Raw genomic sequence first — 24,744 nt, forward strand, 5'->3', positions numbered from 1 at the left:
GAGACCCTTAAAATAGTAGAAGATTCTGGAAGAAGAACTGGCCCTCACTTCCTGCATAGGGTGGCCTGAATTATCCTGGGGTATCCAGCAGACCCCCCTCAGAGGCCAGTGTCTCTGACTCACATGCACAGGGTCACCACCACCCCCCAGCACTTTTTTTTAATCGTGTGGGGTAGTGATTTCTGTGCTCAGTAGCTTCAAAGACTTCCAATCTGGCATGGAGCCCGCAAGGAGCAGGGCTGGCAGAGGGATTCCCGTTACCATGGTAACTGCGACCATCCCTTCTCTCTGGGAACACCAGCACTCTAATTGGTTGGAGCTCCTGCTTTGAGGCAGAGAGTTGGGGAGGTGGGGAGGGGGGGGGAGAAGGCAGCCTTCCGGGAATTGGCATTGTCCCTTTGCAGGGATGTCAGCCCTCAGAGCCACCTTTATGGCCAGGGTGGGGGAGGAATGTCCCACCAGCCACTAGAGGCCAGCTGCCCGCCCAGGTCCACTCAGAACATGAGGAAGGGACTGGAGCAATAGTGCACAGCGGGTAGGGCGTTTGCTTTGCATGCGGCCTGCCCGGGTTCAATTCCCAGCATCCCATATGGTCTCCCAAGCAACGCCAGGAGTGATTCCTGAGTGCAGAGCCGGGTGTGACCCCAAAAAGAAAAACAAAATAATAAAAATAAAATTAGAAAAAAAAAAAGAACAAGAGGAAGCAGAGCGCACCCCCCAGGACAGAGATAATATCCTCTACCGAGCCTCAGATCTCAAAGATCTCCAGTGATCAGCCAGATACCCCTCATGCAATTCTATGAGCCAGGGATCATGCCCAGTGGCACATGAAAATGGAACTTGGGCAGTGCTCGGTGACTTTACCGGGGTCGTGCAGCTCATAATGGGCGGGTAAGGCTTCCCAGCAAGTCTCTTGTCCCCAAAATCTGCCTTGAAAAGCACAGAAAAGACAATTTCCTTAGAGACTATTAGCAAAGAAATCAGCTTGGGGTGGGGCTGGGGGATTATGACCTCCCTGCCCCTAGGATCACCCCGTTTGCAAAGATATGTTCTAGCCCTCCCCCCTCATCCTCCCCTCCCACCCACCCCCGCCCCCACCCCAAGCTGCTGCATGCACTTACCCTGAGCAAACATTCAGGACTCACAATGGGGCCAGCCACGGACTCAGTTCCCAGTTCTCAGGAGAAGGGGGTACTCCCACATGCTCTCCTGAGTAACAGGAAAAGAAGGGGCATTCAGGGGCTGGAGTGATAGCACAGTGGATAGGGCATTTGCCTTGCACGCAGCTGATCCGGGTTTGATTCCTAGCATCCCAGATAGTCCCCTGAGCACCTCCAGAAGTAATTCCTGAGTGAAGAGCCAGGAGTAACCCCTCTGCATCGCTGGGTGTGACCCAAAAAGAAAAAAAAGAAGGGGCATTCAGAAAGGAAACACCCCCAAAGCAGGTTAGGGTGGCACTGGTCTCATGGTGTTCGAGTTTCCTTTTCTTGGAAACTCGCTTGTCCTTCATTCTTTCCGGGATTGGGTGATGGTGGGGGTAGGAGAGTGAGAGCACAGGGAATTAAATCTGGGCCCCAGGGAGGATGCTTGGGTGGGGTGGGGGTGGCGGTGAACATCCTCTGCCGTGAGAGGTGGAGACGAAAGGGAGTTGGAGAGGCTTGGATTTCTCTGGCCTGATGGACTCAAGTTCTTGGGATGGGGCTGGGACTCTTCTTTTTTTTTCTTTTTGGGTCATACCCGGCGATGCTCAGGGGATACTCCTAGCTCATGCACTCAGGAATTACTCCTAGTGGTGCTCGGGGGACCATATGAGATGCTGGGAATCGAACCCAGGTTGGCCGCATGCAAGGCAAACACCGATCCGCTGTGCTATAATGCTCCATCCCCAGGGCTGGGATTCTTGAAGTTTTCTCTTCCACGGTTCGCCTCTTAAGCAACTCAGGGTGCTGCAGCCAGGTAGCCAGACTGAGTAGCTGCAGCCACAGACTCTGGGGACTCCAGCAAGCCCAAGGCCAGCTCAGGTCCCTCTCGGCCCCGTGTCTGGAGGGCGCCACCTTCTTGCTGGTCCTCCTGTGTTGGAGACTCTCATGCCTCTCCTGCTTTTGCTATCATGGCCCCCCTAGCCTCACAATCTAGTCGAACCTCCATCACCATTGAGAGGCCTCTCTGCCTAGTGCCTTGGAGATGTGTGATTTTGGGGTGAAGAGGACCCAGCAGTTGACTCTGCTTCCCCACGCCCACTGGGGAGAGTGAAAACCAACACGAAGCCTGTAAAAGGAAAGTCCCACAAGACGGGCACTCCCAGGAGCTGACTCCCCCTGGGGCTTCATTCAAGGGTCAGGACATCGCTCCAACCTTCCTGAGCTCGGAGCATCCCTGGAGCTCAGCCTGGTTCCTGCGCCCAGCAGCCCTGGTCTTGGTACCCACTGAGAGCCCACTGTCCAGCCAAGCCCTGGGCTAGCCTCACCCCAGGTCATGGTAAATTCAACCCGTCTGTGCCTCCCCCCAATATCATTTTTATCATTATGGATTTAAAAAATCGGAGTTATATCCAGCAGTGTTGGAAGGGGCCTAAGAACACCCCAGAGATGCTCAGCCTGAATGAGAGATAGTGAACCTGCAGATTGGGGGGTCACCCCAACCAGGGTAGTTGGGGGGCTTTCGCTGGTGCTGGAGGCCCTGCAGTGGCAGGTGTGAAATTCTCTTTGCTTCTTCTATTTTGCTTCAAAGGGCAATGTTTTCTTCCTTTTTTTTTTTTCTAAGTAGAATTCTATTATGCATTCCACCTCCTTTGGATCCAGTTCATCAGAAATTCCTGATCTTTTTAGACTCATAAAGCCCACATGGGAAAAGTTCATTTCCATAGCAGGGGTGCTGAAACCTGTTTGGAAGTTTTCCCGTGATGGAGCTGACCATTTCATTTTTGAAATGAAATGAAAATGAAGTAAATGGATTGGAACCGCTCATCTTCTCGCTTGCAGTAACCTCATTTCCAGTCCTCGCTAGCTCCCTGGGCCAGCGGCTGCCCGGCGGGACCAGAAGGTGCTGTTAACGCTTCTTCCTCAGTGCCAAGATCTCACACTTCACTCTTCTCTGTGGCGTGCAAACTATAAGCACTTTTATTCCACTCCCCCTTGATTTTTGGACCACACTCAGTGGTGCTTGGGGCTTACTCTTTTTTTTCCTGCTTGTAAATTTTATTTATTTATTTTTGAATCAAATCACTGTGAGATGCAGTTACAAAGCTTGCAAGTTGCATGTTTGAGTTTCAGTCATCACGGTCACGGTCACGGTCACGGTCCTCCCGTTGTTCATTGATTTTTTTCGAGAGGGCCCAGTAACGTCTCCATTGTGAGACTTGTTGTTACTGTGTTTGGCATATCAAATACAGCACGGGGGGCTTGCCAGGCTCTGCCGTGCGGGCAAGATACTCTCGGTAGCTTGCCGGGCTGGAGTGATAGCACAGCGGTAGGGCATTTGCCTTGCACGTAGCCAGCTCGGCCGAGCCGGGTTTGATTCCTCCGCCCCTCTCGAAGAGCCTGGCAAGCTACCAAGAGTATTCAATATGCCAAACACAGTAACAGTAATGAGTTTCAGTCATACAATGATCAACCACCCATCCCTCTACCAGTGCACCAATTTCTACATTTTCCACCATCAATGTCTCCAGTACCCCCCCATTCCACCCCTCCCCCTGCCTTTATGGCAGACAATTTCCCTCTTACTCTCTCTCTGCTTTTGGGCATTATGGTTTACAATACAGATTCTGAGAGGCCATCTTGTTTGATCCTTTATCTACTTTCAGCACACATCTCCCGTCCCGAACAATTCCTCCAACCATCATTGACTTAGTGATCCCTTTTCTATTCTAGCTGTTGGGGCTTACTCTTGGATCTGTGCTCTGAGATCACTCCTGGCAGGCTCATGGGACCATACGGGGTGCTGGGCAATGCAAGCCGGGACAGCTGCGGGCAAGGCAGGTGCCTTATCTACTGGGCTGTCTCTCCAGCCCTAACAGGAACTCTTCAAACCTGATAAGTCCCTGTCTAATGACTGAAGGTGGATGGGCCACAGATGCCCCTTCTATGTTGGTCAGACGTTGGAATTAGGCCCTGGTGGTGGTTCAACGGGGGCCTTCTATAGCCTCACTGCCCAGCTTTTAACTCACCTCCCTAGTGGGGGAGATTTGCGGACCCTTCTCCTCCATTCTGTGTTGCATTGATCTGATTGTCAGGGCCACACCCAGCATGCTCACGGATTACTCAAGACTCTGAGTTCAGGGCTCACTTCTGTCAGTGCTCTGGCAGAATATGTGTCGTGAGGGATAGAAACTGGGCTAGTCAGTCGTGCGCTAGGAAAGCACGTTCCCCCTGTGCTCTCTCTCTCTCTCTCTCTCTCTCTCTCTCTCTCTCTCTCTGCCCTGCGTTGCATTTTAATCAGTGCACCAGCCTCCTGGGGTCCAGGTGAGGAGTCACACATTTGCAAAGAAAATTCATAGAAGGCCTTGCTAGCACCTTCTGCTTTGGGGACACATTGAGCATTCAGGAGATGTTGCATTTCACGGTATATTTTCCGGGATAATGAAAATGGAAGAACAGAAAAGCTAGCAGAGCTCTGGAAACGCTTCCATGTACTGTCTTGCAAGTGACAAAGCAGGTTGGGGAAGGCAGGGGACTTGTCAAAGGTCACCCTGGCAAGGGCATCCTGAAAGTCAATGATGAAATTCAGCCAGGACCCTCCCCCACCCCCTGATGTTCAGCCCAGTGACCCCTGTGGGTGGAATTAGAACTCACTGCACAAATGTTTTGCACCTCATTTTCTGTTAGAGGAAAGATTTACATATTGGAAGATCTTCCTTTTTTTTCTTTTGTTGTAGACAACTGGAACACTTTAGAGCCACATGAAACAGACAGAAAACAACAAAACTCACCATGTGGGCATATTTTTCCCGTGCATCCTCTCTCTCTCTCTCTCTCTCTCTCTCTCTTTTGTTTTTTGAGTCACACCCTGAAAATGCACAGGGATTACTCCTGGCAGTGCTCAGGGGACCATATGGGATGCTGGGAATCAAACTCAGGTCGGCCACATGCAAGGCAAACGCCCTACCCGCTGTACTATCTCTCCAGCCCCTCTTTTTTTTTTTCAGTGGCCATTGAGTAGGGATTATTTATATCTTTCTGGCATCTCTCTTGGTAGGGCGCTGTGCCTGGTGCCTGGGGTGTGTGTGTGTGCGATCAAAATATAGAAACAGTCCCTGCCATGTGGCAAATAGAGCCTGGTGACCGTTGAACAGCTTATCCCTGAGTCACAGTCTCAGTCCTGTCATTGGGCTGTGGCCACACAGCCAAGGGTGCAGTGAGCAGATGGAACAGGATCTGCATGAGGGCTCCCTGGGGCCCCAGGAATATTCCAGAAACTCAAAAACCAGACAGGAGAGGTGTGTAGAGAGGGGACAATACACTGGGCCTTCACAGGGCCTCAGAGGGTACTTGTGTGATCAAAAATGCGCCGTAACTCTTACTTTGTGTGTATTTTGACTGCTGCATTTCCTTGAGCAATTCTCCAAATTGCTCTCAGGAATCTTTCTGTTGACTCTTGTTGGGGGTGTGAGTGCAGGGATAACTATTCAAAAAGTTTCTACTGCCCCTTGCAGTCTCATCTTTCACCATGGGATGGATGTTCTACCATCCTCAATCCAAGTGTGGGGTTCTGGTGGCCCCCATCTCAGAAGGGGCACCCAGCCAAGAGAGGTTCAGGAGCTTGCCCTATCTCACAGAAATGAGCAACACTGAAAAGAGGCATCTAGAATTTTCCAATGCTGACAAGTGGATTCTCATGGTCACAACTGTGGTATTTCAGGATGGTTTGAGGACTGGTGCTCAGAGTTGGAATTTTCAGATGGAAGGTTTGTTGGTTCTTAGTTTGTTGGATTTCTTAAGTTATTTTGGTGTTGGGACCACATCTGGTGGTGGTTAGGGACTAGACCCCACTCTGTGCTCAGGGTTGGCTCTGGGCTGTGCTCAGGGAGCAGGTAGGGCCAGAAACCAAGGCAGAATTCCCACCCGCAGAGCACGCGCTCAGCCCACTGAGCTCTCTCCGGCTCCTACGTGCTGCATTGAAAAGGCTGCTGGCTCTTCCCTACTCACACTCCTTCTGCCAATAATTAAAAGCCAAAGCAACGGGCCAGAGTGATAGTACAGCAGGTAGGGCGTTTGCCTTGAATGCGGCCAACTCGGGTTCAATCCCTGCCTGGTGTCCCATGTGGTCCCCCGAGCACCACCAGGTGTGATTCCTAAGTGCAGAGCCAGGAGAAACCCCTGAACATCACTGGGTGTGATGCAAAAAGCCAAAAAAAAAAAAAAAGCAAAGCAAGTGTTCCTAGCCAGTGGCAGGGGCTGCCCTGTCCCCAGTTCCTCTGCTCCTTCCTCCGTATCCCATCCTGCCTCTCCACCGTGACTTGACCCACACGCAGCACCTTGTCACCCACTCTCTCTCAGCTACTGCCCTATAGTCTCCAGGCACCCCTGGGCACCCCCTGCCTGTAACTGGTGTTTATCTCAACCCTGAGGGGTGTGCTGGGTGTCAGCTGGGAAGGCACCCCCGCCCTTTGCTCTGGGGGCCTCCACCTCCATGGGACACCAAGGTGTGGGAGATACAAGGCCTGTGTCCCATTTCCCCTGGCTCCAGGTAGAGGTTCTCAGTGCCCCCAGGTTTCCTATTCGGTCCTCTCAAGTGCCCTTTTTCTTTCTTTCTTTCTTTCTTTCTTTCTTTCTTTCTTTCTTTCTTTCTTTCCTTCTTTTGCTTTTTGGGTCACACCCAGCAATGCACAGGGGTTACACCTGGCTCTACACTCAGGAATTACTCCTGGCGGTGTTCAGGGAACCCTATGGGATGCTGGGAATCAAACCCGGGTCGGCCGCGTGCAAGGCGAACGCCCTACCCGCTGTGCTATCGCTCCAGCCCCTCAAGTGCCCTTTTTAAAAATTTTTTTTAATTGTGTTATTGTAATTTATAAAGTTATTCATAGCATCCAACTTTACAATCAGCCATGATCAAATTCCTTGTGTATGGGTTTCCCGACCTCAACTCCATCACGCCAGTATCAGAGATCACTCCCACCTGGGCTCTGAGGCTGTGGGGGGTGTCAGGGACCAAACCCAGAGCAGCCACATTCCCAAGCAAAGGCCATAACCGCTGTCCTATCATCCTGGCCCCTCAAGTGCCCTTTCTTGGCATCTTTCAAGGCTGCCCCTGGCCAAGGCCTATCCCGCCAGGGGGCTCCTGTCAGGACAAGTTGCCAATTGCTTGGATTGAGGGTGGATTCCCCCCAATTCTTTCTCTCCCTTGGACACCTTTTTCTCTATTCCTTATTCCTCTTGGCTCTTGCCTTTCCCTGCTCACTGGACTATTTCCAGTCCTCGTCTGTCCATCACTTCCTTTTTTTTTGAAGTAAATAGATTTTATTTGGGGGTTTTGGAGAGGAAGAGAATGAGAGAGTAATGTACTAAGAGAGAACACGGGCTTCTCCAAGGGAGGAGAGAGCCCCTACACACATCCTGGCATTAGACACGAAAGCATGAAAGTACACATCTCAAGAGGAGAGATGCGGGCGACACATGTGCTCAGCCCACATGTGCTCGGCCACGTGGGCGCAAGCAGCACAAGGGCTCAGGCTGCAAATGCGCCTCCATCACTTCCTTTAATACGAGGTTGGTCTTGAGGTGATTTTCTGGACTCAGAATTCTGATCCTGGTGGTCAGTGAGCTGAGTCACGTAACAAGGAAGGGGGTCCTCTTCTCTGCCTGCTCTCACAATCCCCCCGAGTCTGTCGCAAATTCCTTCTCTGCCAGTGATGTGTCCTAGCACTTTAACATGCTCTGCTTTTAGCATATTTATTTTCACAACATTGTCCCTCTTTCAGGCAACTAATACAGAGTCTATTTGTGCTTTTCTATTTGCTGGGGTTTCGCACGTCTCCATACACCCTCGCCGTGTTCTATAGATGGAACTGTTGTATACATAATTACGTAAGCAGCACCCTTTTCTCTTCAGTGTCCATAGCTGGCTTCTCTCTTCCGACCATACTCCCTTTTCCCACCCACATTCCTCAATACCAAGACCAGTGACATAATTCACAAAGCCCCTAGCAGAGCCAACGTGCCAGGCCTTGGCTCAAAAATCATTAAGAATTTCCGAGAGGGGACTGGAGCTATTAATAGCACAGCATGTAGAGCGTTTGTCTTGCATGCAGCCGACCCAGGTTCAATTCCCAGCATCCCATATAGTCCCCTGAGTACTTCTAGGAGTAATTATTGAGTGCAGAGCCAGGAGTAAGCCCTGTGCATTTCCAGGTGTGACCCCCCCCCCCACAAAAAAAAATTAAAGAGGACAGCAGAGCTTCAAATCCAGGACAGGGCCTGTGGGAGATGAAGGCCCTGAGACCACCTGGCTACTGGCCCACAAGGGTAGCTCCGCTCTCTGCCTCCCCTGAAGCCCACCCTTAACCAATCAAGTGAGACCCTTCCAATCTCCCCCTTTACACAATCACACCAGTCCAGAGGTGGGACTTCCGGTTACTGTCATCTGAAAGTCACCTCATAGACCTCATAGTTGACTTCCATCTCTGCCTCTTGCTTCCTTACTCAAGACAGCGCCAACCTGTGTCCAGCCACTGGCACGAGTCCACCTCATGCTCTGTCAAGGCTCCCCGGCCACGTCCCCGAGACCTGAGTCACTCATTCAGGAGCTCCAGGGGACAGGAAGTCACTCCTTTGCCACTTTCTTGCTGCTCCAAATAAAACATCATGACTATGTTAAGATGTAGGTCTTTGCATCTTCATGCTGCCAGGCAAATTAATGGTCAAATTCCCAGGTCAAGCGAAGGACAGTGTGACAAAGGGGTTCAAGCAAAGGCAACAACCAGCAAACATCAACAGTGCTGGTGTGTGTGTGTGGTTGTGGGGGGTGGCGGAGTGTATAGCTCCTTGGCCAGCCCTCACAGGAGTCTAAGACCTGGGTGGAACGCAGGGAGGGAAATTCTGGTGCAGGAACCAGAAAGCACAAAAGTCAGGAACCCGTCTTGGGTTTGGGTAGGGAAAATTCGGCTGGTGGCCCAGAAAGCGGGCCTTGGGGAGTTCCAGATACCAGCAAGCTGCCTTCACAGTTGAGTTGGCACTGGCAGGCCTAGTGGCATGGGCAACAGGACCCACACAGCCTGGCCCATTCCCCTCAGAAATACTGTGCATTCTTATGCATGAGAAACTGGGGGCCCATCCCAGGCAGAGATGATACACAAGTGCTTTAGAGCCCTGTACACACACACACACACACACACACACACATACACACACAGACATAGTGCAGCGAGCATCTCAGTCTCCCCCATCCCTACTCATGTAGAAACATTGACCCCACCAGAGGGGAGTCTTGGGCTTGTTGCTGTGGGAATGCGGTTTGTAAAATCCTACCTGTGGGCTGCTCAGTCTTGCCCTGAATCTCACATGAGCCAGTGAGTGTGTGCTCTGAATTCTGAGTCATTCCCCTGCACAGCTCAGGTGGGGCGTCTGGTCAGGGATCAGGGAGGATGGACAGTGAAAGGCCTGATGGCTTTCTGAGCCATGGAGCACCCGAGAACTCAGTCTGTAGGTAGGTGTGTGTGTGTGTGTGTGTGTATGTGTGTGGAGGGGGGTTGTGTGTTTATGTATGAGTGTTTGTGTGAGTGTGTGCATGAGTCTGTGAGTGTGTGGGTTAGTGTATGAGTGTTTTCATGTGCATGTGTGTGTTTCTGCATGAGTGCGTGCATGAGTGTGTGCGGTATGTGTGAATGTGAGTGTGCGTGTGCTTGAATGTGTGTTTGTCTGAGTATTCATGTACGTGTGTATCTGTGTTTCTGTGTATATGCATGAGTGTGTGTGTATGTGCGCATGTGTGTGAATATGTGTGTGAGAATGTGTGTGCATGTGTGTGTTTGTGGGTGTGAAGATGTGTGTGAGAATGTGTGTGCATGTGTGTGTAAGAGTGTTTGTGTGTGAATATGTGTGTGTTTGTTGTGACTGTGCATGTGTGTGAATGTATATATGTGAATATGTGTGTGAAAGTGTGTGTGTGTGTGTGTGTGTGTGTGTGTGAGATATCAGGTGAGGCTTCAAACCAGTGTCATTCAAGCTAGGCCAGGCCAGGCTGTGGCTACATTTGTCCCCAAATCACTTTTAGTCACTCAGTACAGTTGGGTGACGCCCGCACCCCCCCACCCCAAACCACCACCACTTGGCAGTGGCACCTTGAGCTCAGGGGCTCTAATATGGCTGGTACAGGCCAGAAAAAGCTGCCATTGCCCAGAAGTGGGCACCTGTCTTCTGCTGGGGCTTCAGGTTCTAGCCTGATCTCTTGGAGTAACCAGAAAGACCCCAAACCTAAGCGCAATAGAGACTGGGAAGTGTTGGGAGACCTCTTCGGTCTCCCCTGGGGCTCCTACAAGACGGCACCCCGGGAGTCAGTTTCCCGAAGCCCTGAATTGATCAGGGCCTGGGGAGACCAATTCAGGGTCTTGGGCCAAGTGGACACTCCCTAGTCCCAGAGTGTTACTCTGTACTTGCGACTTCTGTACTTGCTGTGTGCTTCCCAGGTAACTGCTAATACCTTTCTCTCTCCGTCATCAAGGGTGAAGGGGGTATCAGAGGCCTAGCCGGACCCTCCGTAAATGATTCTTAGGGTCCCTGAATCACCGGATATCTCAAAGTCCTGACTGAATTTCCCAAACAAATTTCCCCCAACCAACTTGCTTTTTCCTTTCTCTCTAATACTCGCTCCCATCTTGGAGTTTCCTCTGGATGTCGAGAATTCTCCAGAGAGCTGGTGGAGAGTGGCCGGCTCTCACCATCACTCACCCAGAAAGCCCACTGTTCCCTCCCGCCTCTACTGTCCCCCTGCGCTGAGATTCTGCCCTGAGGACCCCACACCGAGGAAGCTGCTTCTCCGGATGCAACCGAGTCCCCAGCCAAGCCTCCCCACGGCCCCCCACAGATCCCTTGTGCCTTTGAGGCTCCCAACTCTCTCCCTAAATGTCCTTCCAGGCCCCCTCACGCCAGCCCAGCCTAGCAACTCTAACAGCAGCTTCACTCTGGGTCAGCCGAAGGATGAAGGTGACAGAACCCCAGCGAGCTCTCTGACACCAGGTGGGTGGTGGCTGGGGTGATGGGAAAGGGACCTTCACGGGAGAGGAGGCGCCTAGTTGAGAGGGTAACACTTCTAGCTGAGCCCATGGATGAACATTTCGAAACCACAGAACAGCTTTGTCTAAAGACCCCTGGGGAGCTTTTAAGGGCTCCTGGAAGGGTTGAGGGCATAGGAAAAGGGCGTTTGTTCCAACAAAGGGGCTGGGGCATGTGAGGCGGGGTCCTTGACATTAGCAGCAGTTGTTGGTAAGGACCTGTGTGAGGCAGAGCTGTGTGCTAGTCTTTGGAGGTGCAACCTTGAGAGACAGTACAGCTCTCAGGGTGCTGGCCTTGCACCCAGCCAACCTGGGTTCTATCCCCAGCACCACGTATGGGCTCCCGATCACTCTCAGGACTGATCCCCCAGTACAGAGCCAGGAGTAAGCCCTGAGCACAGCCAAGTGCTCCCCCCCACCCCACAGCATGGTCTCTGAGGAAAAGAACCCTCCCCCAATCTATAGCCCCCACCCCCATCTATAGTTTCAGCTCGGAGCCCAGATTTTAGAGGTGGCAGTTACTCAGAGACCCTCAGAATAGCTGGAGGTCATGACCCCTACTGTAGCAAGGGAGGACTCAAACCCCCCCCCCTTAGCCTCCCTCAGGCTCTATTCCCGAGATCTGAGAACCTGGGGTTGGCCCGCAGGGGGGTCGGGGTGAGCCAGCTGAGCCTCACTTTGCAGCCTGGAGGGCTGAGACCCCCCAGCCACCTTCCCCTCCCCCTCACGGATGTGCGGCGTCTGTGGGGGGCCTCAACGCGGGTCTGGCTCTTCCAGGACCTTGGTTGGGGGTCCGCCTGGTGAACGGCACTGACCGCTGCAGCGGGACGGTGGAAGTGTGGCGCACGCCATCCTGGACACCGGTGTGCGGGGCGTCCTGGAACCGCAGCGCCGCCGAGGCCGTGTGCCGAGCGCTGGGCTGTGGCGGACCCAAGACCTTCGAGCTGCAGCCGTCGGGGCAGGCCGCGGGCAACGCCAGCGGGGCCCCCAACGCCACGCGCGGCGTCCTGGCGCCCGCCGTCAGGTGCAGCGGCTATGAGTGGCGGCTCTGCGAGGTGGTGGAGCAGCCGTGCGGCGGGGACGGGAGGCCAGCCCAGGTCACCTGCACAGGTACAGGCCCCGCGCCCTGCGCCCCGCTGCATGCACGCCCCAGTCCTCACCCCTGGCGCGCCCAACTCCAATACCCCCACCTGCGTGGTGTAGTGTGAAGACCAGGCATTTCTCAGATTTGGAGATCAGACTGGGCATTGCTCAGATTTGGCGTCCAGACTATTTTTCAGTTTTGTCATTCAGACTGGGTATTTCTCAGATTTGGCGTCCAGACCGGGCACTTCTCAGACCTGGTGTCTGTCCGGACTGGACATTTCTCAGACCTGGCTTCCAGAGCGCTCGCTCCCCTGCTAGCTCTGCAAGTCGCCCACTTGATTCCCCAGTTTGGGTCTCTAGCTCTTACTTCTCGTCCCCTCTTCGACTCTGATCTATGCCCCCTTCTCCTGGCACTTAAATGCACCCAGTTCCCCGAGGTCGGGGGACTCTGCACCCACCCAGGCCCAGACCGGCTCTGCAGGCCCCGCCTCTCACGGCCATCCCAACCAATCAACGGGAGCGCTACTAGCTCCGCCCACCAGCCCTACAGCTGCTCCCATTGGGTAGCTAGCTGATCCCTCATCAGCCCCGCCCCTACCTTCTCACCTGTGTCCAAAAGGGTCCCAGCCCCTCACAGCGTGCATCAGCCCGCTGCAAACTGTTCTGCCCAGTCCTGGGCACCTGCCCGCCCTCTCTCCTCCTCGCCCTCTTTCCTCGCGTCCGCAGCCCCCCTGGGTGCCCCCCCACGCAAACCCCTTGCCCTCCTGCCCGCAGAGACCCGAGCACTGCGCTTGGTGGCAGGCGGAAGCCAGTGCGCGGGCCGCGTGGAGATGCTGGAGCACGGCCAGTGGGGCTCGGTGTGCGACGACACGTGGGACCTGGAGGACGGTCACGTGGTGTGCAGGCAACTGGGCTGCGGCTGGGCGGTTCGGGTCCTGCCGGGCTTGCACTTCCCGCCAGGGCAAGGGCCCATCCACCGCGACCAGGTGAACTGCTCCGGAGCCGAAGCCTTCCTGTGGGACTGCCCCGGCCTGCAAGGACGTGGCTACTGTGGCCACAAGGAGGACGCGGGCGTGATGTGCTCAGGTCAGCGGGCTAGGCTGTGGGCAAAGGCGCGGGCGGGCTCTGAGGCGCGGGGGGGTTGGTGGAGGCAGGGAGGCCCAGGATGAGGCTGGGTCTTGTGCGCACACTCTGCTTTAGGGGTGCTGGCAGGGGGGCGGGGGGTTGGAATTTCTAACAAGGGATCCTGGGCATGCCGGCAGGCTGGTGCTGCAGATTCACAGACCTAACTTTTGAGTAACGGGGATGTCAGGAATTACAGCCGGGTGTTCTGGTATTGATGGGGGCAGGGAGGTGGGGGTGCAGATGAGATGGGGGGGGGGGTGCCCAAGGTCTGCAGAACAGTCGGAGTGGGGGGGTTGCAGTCGGTGGGTCTAAGCTGGACCCAGAGACTGATCCGGCCCCGCCACGCCCCGCCCCGCCCCGCCCCGCCCCTGCAGAGCACCAGTCCTGGCGGCTGACCGGGTCTGCAGACCCCTGCGAGGGCCAGGTGGAGGTGTACTACCAGGGGGTGTGGAACACCGTGTGTGACAGCGTGTGGTACGGACCGGAGGCCACCGTGCTGTGCCGTTCCCTGGGCTGTGGCACCTCAGCGGGCTTGCCCCGGGGCTGGCCGCACTCCCTGCCCGGCCAGATGTACTACTCGTGCGAAGGCAGCGAGGACGCACTCCACCACTGCACCTGGCGCTACAACAACTCCAACCTGTGCAGCCAGTCGCGGGCAGCCAGGGTCATCTGCTCAGGTAGCCCCCCCAACCCTGTTGGCGCCCCACCCTGCCTCTGCCTCAGGGGCCCCCAGGCGAATCCACAGACCGGGAGCCACAGCTGGGAGGGGGACAGGGATCCGGAGCCCTGGCCAAGAGCCCACAGCATGCCCAGGCTGGCATGGTGAACAGAGCAGGGGGTTCTTCCTGACTCAGATACTCCTGAGGGCACCTCTACTGGCCCCCAGGGACTGGAGTTTGCTCCAGGGGGAAACTGATTCACCACCCCAGGAATGATGCTCCCTGCTCCCACACATCCGGGTCACTGGGACCAGCACATCCCATCTCGGTCTGCCAGACCTTGTCGCCCTCTGTATGGAGGCACTCTAAAAGCTGCGTTCTTTACCCTAATCACACCGCTGTTATTCCCTGTCCCAGAAGGATTGAAGGGTCGCAGCTGACGACTGCAGTTGGTAGCACCTCTTGATTTCTGAGGTGTCACCTCTGGAAAGGCGAGGCCCTTGGGAGAGATTCGGGCAGGATTCTAGCACTGGCCTTTGCCAGCTGGGAGGGTCGGGAGCCCCTGCACTCCTCGGGGCATTGAGGGCTTTCCTTTGAGGGGAGGAGGATATGGCCTCAGTCAGGGAGGCTGGGGGGTCAGAGCACCCCACTAGGGTCCTCAGGGATCTTTGTCCCTGTCTCCTGAAGATGCTGTTGGGGTCCTGTTCATCAGGTCAATCCCTCCACTTCTTGAACCCAATGGGAAGGGCAAATCAAGGAAGGGAGGATGGAAGGGAGGGAGAGAGAGAGGGAGGGAGGGAGGGAGAGAAGGAGGGAGGGAGGGAGGGAGGGAGGGAAAGGAGGGAAGGAGAGAAGGAGGGAAGGAGGGAGGAGAAGGCATTTTTACACAGAATGACTGGAACATTCTTTCATAGTTTCTATTCAGCCCTTACAAACCTTCCAGCCTTTAACCCACACACCTGTCGGGGGGAAGGGGGTCCCTAACCATGTCCTCCCTCAGGGACCCCATTCCAGGGCCCCAGGTGTCTCACTCAGTGCCTGGCCCAGCTCTGGCGACAAGAGGAGATGGGTAGAAGGTGCTGACGAATGTCGGTGTGTTCCCCCAGAGTCCCGGAGACTGCTCAATCTGTCCATGTCTGACGGGCTCACCAGTGCTCAGCCAGTCACCAAAGGTAAGTGTCACCGGGCACCGGGGCTGTTAGAGTTTTCTGCTCACGCATGCGTGTGCATATGGGTATGCATGTGAGTGTGCGTGTGTGCATGTGGAGTGTGTCTGTATGTGTGTGTGCATGTGAGTGTGTCTGTATGTGCATGTGTGTACGTGATGGTGTCTGTGTGTGCGTATGTGTGAGTGAGTGCATGTACCCCTGTGTGTACACATGAGCATGCACATATGTGACTGGGCATCATGCGTGTGTGCACGTGTATGTCTGTGTGTGCGTGTATCCGAGTATACGTCTGTATGCATGTTGTGTGCATGAGTGTGAATGTGTGACTGTGTATACATATGATATACATGTGTGCATGTGTGCCCAAGTGTCCCACTGCAGGGTTTGTCCCTCCTCCATCCCCAGATGACCGGCTTGTCTCCCCTCACCCACTTCTGAGAGCTTTGTGCCCTTCGTGCTGTGGCAGCCTCACGCTCTGGGACCCTGGGATCTGGGGGTCCACAGACACTCCCCAGGGCGGAGGACAGAGCTGAGGGCCATGCTGGTCTGATGCCAGCCAAGAGGGAGGGAACGGAGGACACAGCTGTGGTGTTTAAATGACCCAGGATCCATCCCCAGCTCTGCAAGTCCTGCGTTCCAGCTCTCTAGGGGGTCTCAGTGTAACCCATGTACCGAGGGGGAGGTGGCCCCAGCCGTTGTTGGCTGCAGTCTGCCTTCAAGGCTGTGAATCTAGGCTTCGCTCTCTGCGCCCCCAGCTCTGTGAGTTGGGCCGACTCTTCTGTGTTTGTGCACTGGGCAGACGGGGAGCAGATCTCTGGGGGCTCCAAGGCCCAGCCAGAACCCTGGCAAGCTGTGTCATGCCAGGGCATTCTGACCCTCCTGAGCCCCAGATGCCTGGATGGGAAACTGGGGGTGACCAGTGAGCCCCTCTCTCCTATAACATGGGTCTTCTAGGAATTCATTGTTCTTGAAATATCAATATCAAACTCCAGAGCCGAGCAATGAGCAATCTGAAACTGGAAAGAAGAGAGAAATTTTATTTATAGAGCATCAGCAAAAGTGAAATGCATGGTGGTGGGGGGGGGGGGCGGGATTAAAAGAAAAAGTTGTGTACACAGAAAACCACAAGAAGGGCTAGCTTGGTGGGGACGCCCCCTGCCTCACTGGTCCCTCTTTCCTGGTCTTTGACTCCCTCATCCTCATCCCTGGAGGTGGTGGGTAGGGCCTTGGGGTGGAGGGGGGGAAACTTTCAGCCTTGGTTGAAGGTCCTGGAGGGAGGAAACGCTAGGAAGGCTATGCCAGCGCCTGAGCTCTGGGCTGGATGCCCCCATATATCCAGAACTCTCCCCTCCCCAGGTCACCAGGGGGACCCACACTGCCAGGGACCACACTCCTGCTGGCCAGGGTCTAAAAGGCTTCCCACCATACCCGCTCTGGACCCACATTCTCTGATCCCCTGAACCCCTAGTCCAATGTCTCCTTTGTGGGTCTTCCTGCTGCTTTGTGCAGTCTCCGTCCTTGCAGGAGGAGAGAGCCTGAGACCAGGAAGACGGTCTCACCCCCAGTGGGGGCTGCACGCCCCAGGCTCCCACACCAGCTTCAGGCAGGCGCCTGTATTTCTCCAGCAGGTCCCCTCCCCAGGAAGGAAGGAAGCCACAGTGGGGGCTCTGCAGAACAGGGAGGGCCGTAGCCCTGCCTTCAGGGAATGTAGGTCCGACTTGAAGGACCCCCATCTTCTGCTGTGCTCACAGCTGGGCTGAGTCATGGCCTTTGGGGGTCCCCTCAGTTACAGCAGCCTATGCCTGTGGGCCCAGGAGACCAGGCACTTGCCTGTGGAACCAACCAGGCCACCTCCCCGTGGACACAGGCCACCAGACCACCCCCCATCGATTCAGGCCACTCCCCAGGGACCAGGTCACCACATCACCTCCCCATGGACCCAGACCAACCTTGCGGACCAGGTCACCAGGCCACTCCCATAGACCCAGGTCACCAGACTACCTCCTCATGGACCCAGGCAACAAGACCACCCCCAATCAATTCAGGCCGCCCCCTCCCAGGGACCCAGGTCACCATGATACTTCCCCATGGACCCAGGCCAACCTGTGGACCCGGGTCACCAGACCACTCCCATAGACCCAGGTCACCAGACTACTTCCTCATGGACCTAGGCAACAAGACCACCCCCCATCAATTCCCATCAGGCCACCCCCCCCCCCAGGGACCCAGGTCACCATGATACTTCCCCATGGACCCAGGCCAACCTGTGGACCCGGGTCACCAGGCCACTCCCATAGACCCAGGTCACCAGGTCACCTCCCCATGGGCTCAGGTCACCAGGTCAACACCTCCATTGACCCAGGCCACCAGCCACCTCCCCAGTACTTAGACCCTCCATCCTGGGTCCTGGTGCTGGGCACACTCAGGGATGCCCATCATTGTGGGCAGAACGATGTCCGGGGTTGAAGAGCAGGGATAGCCACATCCAGTCTGTCACTTGTTCAGCATGTGGTTCCAGGGTATCTCCCAGGCTCCAGGCTGTTAGCCCTGGAAGGAGGGACCAGGACAGCTCCTGCTGGAGTGGGTCAGCTGTGGAGGATGGAGGGGACTGGAAGGGCCAGGGCCCGTCTGTGTCTGTCTCGCTCCCTGACTTGCGGCTCTTGCTTCCAGAATCTCCCGTGACAGTGATGACCTCCAAGGCCTGGGACTCCAGGGAGTTGAGGCTCCTCCTTCCCTGCATTGTTCTGGGCACCCTGCTCTTCTGTGCACTCGTCACCATCGCGGTCCTCCTCCTGCGGGGGAAGGGAAAGTACGGTAGGTGCCGAGTGGGTGCCAGGTGCCGGGAGGGTCTGAGGCACAGCTTCTCAGCTGACCCCCACTGTGGCCACCCAGCCCCCGCTCCCTGCCCCATGTCCCTGCCCTGGGGAGACTTCCTCATGGGAAGGAATTCCCAGCAGGTCCTACATAAGTGGGGTCCCCGGGGGGCCTCAAGTAGACCAGGCTGTACATGCGCATATGTGAATACATGCTGCCGCACATATGTGTATATGTATGTAGTCCATGTGTACATGTGCAAGTGGTATGGTATTGTATGCATGTGCCTGTGGCACGTGGTGTGTGCATATGCACACATGTGCATGCACATATGGGGTGTTCATTGTATATGTGTGTGCACATATATGTGGTGTGCACATGTGTATGCACGTGCATGTACAATGTGTGTACACATGGCATGCATGTGTGTATGGGTGTACATGTACTGTGCATATGGTATGCACGCGTGTGTTCATGTACACGTGTGCATGCCTGCATGGGTACATGTGCATATGTGTATGTGTGTACATGTACTGTGTCTGTATACATGTTCATGTGGTGTGTATATGTGTGTTCTTGTACATATTGTGTGCATGTGTGTGCATGTTCATGCGGTGTGCACGTGCATAGTGCTTCTGTGCATGTGATGTGTGGTGTGTGCCCATGACGTGTGCATGAGTCCTCTGTGCATGTGTATAGGTGCACACGTGTGTGTTTATGCATGTACATATAAGCAGGTGCATGTGTATACGTGTGTGCATATATGCATGTACATGTGGGGAAGGTCTCAATGAGCACGGAACCAGGAAAGCCGGGAGCAGAACTGACTTGTAGACTCTGCTCCACCCTCAGCCCTCCCCAGTATGGCGAACCACCAGCACCCGCCCGCCAGCCCCCAGGCAGGGATCAATAGCTACTCCGAGGTCCCCAACTCGAACTCCAAAGAAGAAGGTAGGCATCCCTGTCCCAGGCCTGGGGGCGCTTCAGAGGGAGAGGAGACCTGGGCCAGGGCCCGAGGGGCTGGGGGCTTGAGGGGTCACCCTGCCCCAGCACTCACTCACCTGCCATATCTCTATCCTGACCTTGACGATGACCTTGCCGGTGCAGTCTTCCTGGGATGCTGGGCTTTCCACTTCTGGGTCAGCAGATGCTGGAAGGTTCCATGGGGAACTCAGTTGCCCAAGGAAAGCTCTGCTCTGGCAGCTGGCTAGTGGTGTGCGATCGGCGCCTGGAGCCCGCCCGCTCAGTGCTCCTGGCACATCATCTTACTTTCTATTTTCGGAGGGTAAAATTGGATCTGCCATTCGTCCCTTATCCTCCGTGGATCTGTACAACTCCTGGAGGAAGTGCTCTAGTGGAATTTGAGTTGAAGCACATTTCATTAGGATTCTCGGGAAATCCCCTTTATTAGAAAGAGCTTAATGACGTGAAACGTAATGCGAAAGTCAGCCAAGTGCTAGAGTTCTTCAGGGCTCGTGGCATCCGTGTATCGAGACGGGAACCTGAGTGCAGAGCGAATGGGGAGCCCGGACCCAGAGCAGCCGCTCACTGCGACCTTCGGGTCTGGAAATGACAAGCAGGACAATGTTCGAGGGCCTGTCCGTGCCTCAGTTTCCTCAGCTGCAAGAGGGGATAAGGTGCTGGCCTGGCACACAGCTAACTCCAATTCCACCCCCAGCACTGCCGGGAGGGACCCCTGAGCACTGCTGAGTGTGGCCCCCAAACCAAAATAAACATTTCAATAGAAAACGAAACAGCTGCTATTCCTGGCTTTGAGCTGGGTGGGGGAGAGGCTGGGCAAACCCGGGCTGGGTGGTCTGCTTGCAGAGGGACTGCCTGGTGCTCTCCCTGCTGCTCTGCCCCCCACTCTCGGCCCCTCTCTGCCCTGCCCCCTACTCTGTTCTCTCCCCAGTTCCCCTGCTGCCCGTGCAGGTGCCATCGCCGCCCGAGGACTCGGGCTCAGACTCTGATTATGAGCACTATGACTTCAGCACGCAGCCTCCCGTGGCCCTGAGCACCTTCTACAGTGAGTGCTGGGGCAGGGTGACCCCCACCACCACCAGGAGGCCCACCCGGCGCCCCCGGCCCTGCCTGGGTGAACACCCCCTGAGTTCTTGCCCATTGGGCTCCCATAATAGAAATTTCAAAGTGCTTCTGGCCCTAGGGATGTGGCTATGCCCCAAGGACCCCCCCCCCACCAGCTTCTGACCCCTATCTCTGCTGCCCCCCATCCCCACCCCACCCCCCAGCTTTGCCTGCCCCACTTACCAGAATGTGCTGTGTGGGGCTTACAGGAGAGACCCCCAAGCCCCTCTCTTTCCCACGCAGGCCCCTCTGTGTAATCCCCAACTCCTGCTTTTCCGACTCTCTGCTCCGGGTTGGAGCAATAGCACAGTGGTAGGGCGTTTGCCTTGCATGCAGCTGGGTCAGTTGGCTGACCCGGGTTTGATTCCTCCACCCATCTTGGAGAGCCCGGAGAGCTGCCGAGAGTGTCTCGCCTGCATGGCAAAGCCTGGCAAGCTCCCCGTGACGTATCCGATATGCCAAACACAGTGTCACAATGGAGACGTTACTGGGCCCACTCGAGCAAATCGATGAACAACGGGAGGACAGTGCTATAGTGCTCTCCGCTCTGGGGTGGGGGTCTTGGGGGGCAGGAAGGAAGACAGCGCAGAGGTTACGGTCCCCGCAGTGCTGGGCTGGATGAGAGCACAGAGCCCCAGGCTCATCAGGGCATTTCTTGGGGACTTTTCAGAAACCCCTGAGGCCCCCACTGTGGTAGAAGTCGGGGTGAGAGTGTGGGAGAGAGAACCCCAAGTGATCCGAGGAATCAGGGAGGGGTGGTCTCCTCTCTTGCCTCTCTGAGCCCCTCAGGCATCCTTGCCCACATGCTCCAGAAGACTCACCCCCAGAGGGATTGGGGAGCCAGCCAGGATCCCCCCCACCTGAGGTGACACCCAGGCACCCGCTTCAAAGGTTCCGCATCTAGAGGGGAAGTTGAGGCCTGACCCGAGCATACAGCCTCACGAGGGCACAAGACATGTTGGGAACAGCCAGCCACCAACACCCTGCCGACTGGGACTCAGCCATCTGGCTTCTACTGGGACACGGGCTGATGTATTCCCCCAAACCCGTGACCCTGAGCCCCCACATATCCAAGCCCTGAACCTCATGGCACAGAGAATGGAAGTCAAGGGGGACCCCACTTTGAAAACCCTAACTCAGGATTTCAGATACTCAGTCTTTTTTTTTCTTTTTGGGTCACACTCGGCGATGCTCAGGGGTTACTCCCAGCTCTGCACTCAGGAATTACCCCTGGCGGTGCTCAGGGGACCATATGGGATGCTGGGAATTGAACCCGGGTCAGCCCCGTGCCAGGCAAACGCCCTACCCTCTGTATTATCGCTCCAGTCCCGATACTTAGTATTTAGGATGCTTTATCACGGGGTCCTGATGCCAAGGTGTCCCTGAGCCTGGCGTACAAATTCAGTTGCTCAGGGAGGCTTCTAGAAGGGGCCCCGCACTGCCCTGACTGCTGAGACAGAGCGGGAAACGCGGGACCCCCCCAGGAAGACCTCCCCCCACTTAAGTATCGGCACTTGGAGGCAGAGATGCTGGTGCTGGAGTTTCTATGGGGGATCCAGGGTGCTGGATTAGGAAACTCTCATGAGACCTGAGGGGAAAGACAAAGGCCCTTGGGACCCCCCGAGGTGGTCTTCCCACCCATCCAACCTCAGGCAGGTTCCTTCGAGTCCCCAGCCCACCGTGTTCACCCTCTGCTTGCAGATTCCCAGCGCCACCGCGTCACGGAGGAACAGGCGCGACAGAACCGGTTCCAGATGCCACCGTTGGAGGAGGGTGAGTCAGGAGGGGTGTGTGTATGTGGGGGGGTGTTACCCGGGGGACATCCTGCTCTCAGACTGGGCAGCTGAGAGCCCCCCCCTTCAGGAACCCCCCACCCTCGCCACCTCCTCCTGCCGCTCTCTCTCACCCTCCCTCTCCCAGAGTCCAGACACTCTCACGCCTCCCGCCCCGGGGGGCCACATGCCAAGCCCAGCCTCTGCCCTGCAGACACCCCTTCCCTGGGCCCTCAGCACTCGGCCCGGGGCGGCAGCACCTCCAGCACCTCTTCTGGCGAAGATTACTGCAACAGCCCACGTGGCAGGTGCCCTCCCTGGAACTCTACCACAGACAGGAACCCTCTCCTGGAGCAGACCCCCAATCTGGAACTGGCAGGCTCCCAAGGGACCTTTTCAGGTATCGTCGCCAACCCCAGGGGCCCCTGTGCACATCCTACCCTCCCCTTCTGCCGCCCTCCCCGGGAAGTAGAAAGGGGGGAGCTCTGGACCGGCCTGTGCTCTGCAACCACTTGCTGTGTGACCCTGCACCTGTTCAGTGCCCTCTCTGGGCTTCACTCCCTCCATGTGTGAGGGCTGGGTAACTGGAGAGCTGGTTGTCCCCTGGCGGTGGGTGACTGATTCGGGGGTCTCCAGCAGGACCCTCAGCTGATGACAGCTCCAGCACCTCCTCTGGGGAGTGGTACCAGAACTTCAAGCCCCCGCCCCTGCCCCCTGAGGGGGAGCAGTTTGCATGTCCAGGTACTGGTGGCCGGGTCTAGGAGTCCAGGGGGGACTGTGGATTCCCCGAGAAAGGGTTTTTTTTGCGGGGGAGGCAAGGTTTGGGCCATACCTGAAAGTGCTCAGGGTTTGCTCCTGGCTCTGTGCTCAGAGATCACTCCAGACGAGGTTCAGGGGACTGTGTGCAGTGCCGGGGATCCCAGCGGGGATGACCACCTGCAAGGCAAGTACCTCAGTCCCTGTCCATCTCTCCAGCTAGGGAAAATAACAAATACACGGGGTGGTGGGATGTGGATGGGACAGAAACAGACGCCGAGAACGTCAGGAAAGGGAGTGAGCTCCCTGTCCATGGAGGCATCCAAGCAGACCTTGGGGGAGGCTGTGGCGAGGAGGGACTCCCATAACTAAGGTTTGTTCAGGGTGATGCTGGAGCCAGGGAGGTGGTGGTGAATATAACAGCTTCACGGTGACCCCCTGCCCCCCTGCTGACCCCTGTCTCCCATCACACAGGGTCCCCCATTTCCCCGCCAGAGTTCACGGACAATGAGGACTATGATGACATCGGAGCAGCCTAGATAGGTCGGCGACGCCCTAGATCCACCCCCGAACTCCTGCCCCCCCCCACCTCCCCGCACCTCAGCACCATCCTCCCAGGGGGGCCGCAAACCTCCCTGAGAGTGCCGAGACCCCACAACCAAACAAACCCCGGGACAGACCCTTCCAGAGCCAGGCAGCCACCCCCTGGGCCTGGGCTGGCTGCTGCAAAGGTCTCTGAGGGGCTGGACTGGGTGGGCAGCTGGGGACCCTCCTGTGTTCGAGCTCCCTGGGCTTCAGCTGGCTCCAGCCCTGGGGGCCCTGGCAGGACCCCTCCAGCCCTTGGGGGGGGGGTTGTGGAGGCTTTGCCCTGGTTGGTTGGTAACTGTGTGGAGAATACAGCTCCCCTTCCTGGGTACCACCTAGGGACCCTCAGAGCACCTGGGGACGCGGCCCTCGCTGCCGTGCCTTCCCGAGACCACAGTGCCTTATTCGCAGCTTCCTGAGAACTGCAAAGGAGACCCCCAAAATGCAGACGGGGGCTCTTTCCCTGGGGGGCAAAAGCAGCAGAGCTGCTGGTCAGGAGGGACTCAGAGGCTGCGACTGTGTGTGTGTGTGTGGGACTCTTGATGGACCCTTGAAACACAGTGTCACCCCCTCCCCCCAAGGTGTGGCCATGGCTGGCCTGAGCAGCCTGGGGACAGTTTCTGGGTTCCTGGAGATTAAAGTAATAGCTCACTGAAAGCAGGATGTGGAGTGAAAAGTTCTTGAACTTACGAGAGCCAGAAAGCTTGTTGGGGTCTTGGGGGCGGTGGGGGTGGGACGGGGGGCAGGGTAGTATAACTTGTACATGTGCACATAGATGTTGGACACTCCACACACGGGTGCACACGCGTGCACATTCATATGCGTATCGGATGTCTAGGTATGCTTGTGTGTGTGCCTGAACATGTGTGTGTGTGAAGACGTGGGTATCCGTGCGCCCTATGTGGGAGTGTGGGTATTTGCCTGTGATGCATGTGGCCGCGTTAGATGTGGCTGTTCCGTCCATGAGACAGATGCAAAGCCTTTGGTGGCAAGGCACAGAGATCGTTCTGGGGCACACAAAAAAGTACAGCTGTCCCCAGGAGACAGCGCCAAGGCACCTCCTGTGTGTGACAAGCAGCTGCCCCCATATCTGTCCCACTCACTAGCTCAGCAAGGGTGGCAGGGGGCTGCCACAGTCCAGACCTGGACCTCCCAAAGCAGGGAACAGGAAACTGCCCAGGGTGGCGGGGCAGAGAAACCGACTAGGCCTTAGGAGGGGCTGATGGGGTGGGTGGGTACCGGGAGTAGGCGGGAGTAGGAAGGAGGAAGCGCTGGGTCCCGAGTCTGGCGTTCCTGCCCAGTGACACGTTTCCGCTGAGCCTGGCCAGAGGATGTGGGATGTCCCCTTCCCCTGTCCCAGGGTGCAGAGAGCTGGTCACCACCTGCCCCAGGTACCATCACGGGATGTGGCCTCACTGCCTCACTTTTTCGCCCGCTCCATGCCCTCTACAGAAGGGGGTGTTCTAAGGGAGGAGCCGGTGGAG

General features: G+C 56.2%; 1 protein-coding gene across 1 annotated transcript in view; it reads left to right on the plus strand.

The window, feature by feature from the left end:
- The window catches only part of CD6 (CD6 molecule), a 45,264-nt gene extending 22,050 nt beyond the window's left edge, over positions 1-23,214 (plus strand). The window contains exons 2-13 of the mRNA XM_056131547.1: positions 11,073-11,141; positions 11,987-12,319; positions 13,070-13,381; positions 13,795-14,097; positions 15,186-15,251; positions 17,919-18,062; positions 18,915-19,013; positions 19,975-20,088; positions 21,849-21,920; positions 22,134-22,319; positions 22,556-22,660; positions 23,150-23,214. Of these exons, the coding sequence (XP_055987522.1) occupies positions 11,073-11,141; positions 11,987-12,319; positions 13,070-13,381; positions 13,795-14,097; positions 15,186-15,251; positions 17,919-18,062; positions 18,915-19,013; positions 19,975-20,088; positions 21,849-21,920; positions 22,134-22,319; positions 22,556-22,660; positions 23,150-23,214 (1,868 nt within the window). The remainder of the gene's footprint in view (positions 1-11,072; positions 11,142-11,986; positions 12,320-13,069; positions 13,382-13,794; positions 14,098-15,185; positions 15,252-17,918; positions 18,063-18,914; positions 19,014-19,974; positions 20,089-21,848; positions 21,921-22,133; positions 22,320-22,555; positions 22,661-23,149) is intronic.
- The last annotated feature ends 1,530 nt before the right edge of the window (positions 23,215-24,744 follow it).

The sequence above is a fragment of the Sorex fumeus genome, unplaced genomic scaffold, assembly GCF_029834395.1.
Source record: "Sorex fumeus unplaced genomic scaffold, SorFum_2.1 ptg000093l, whole genome shotgun sequence".
Classification (NCBI taxonomy): Eukaryota; Metazoa; Chordata; class Mammalia; order Eulipotyphla; family Soricidae; genus Sorex; species Sorex fumeus.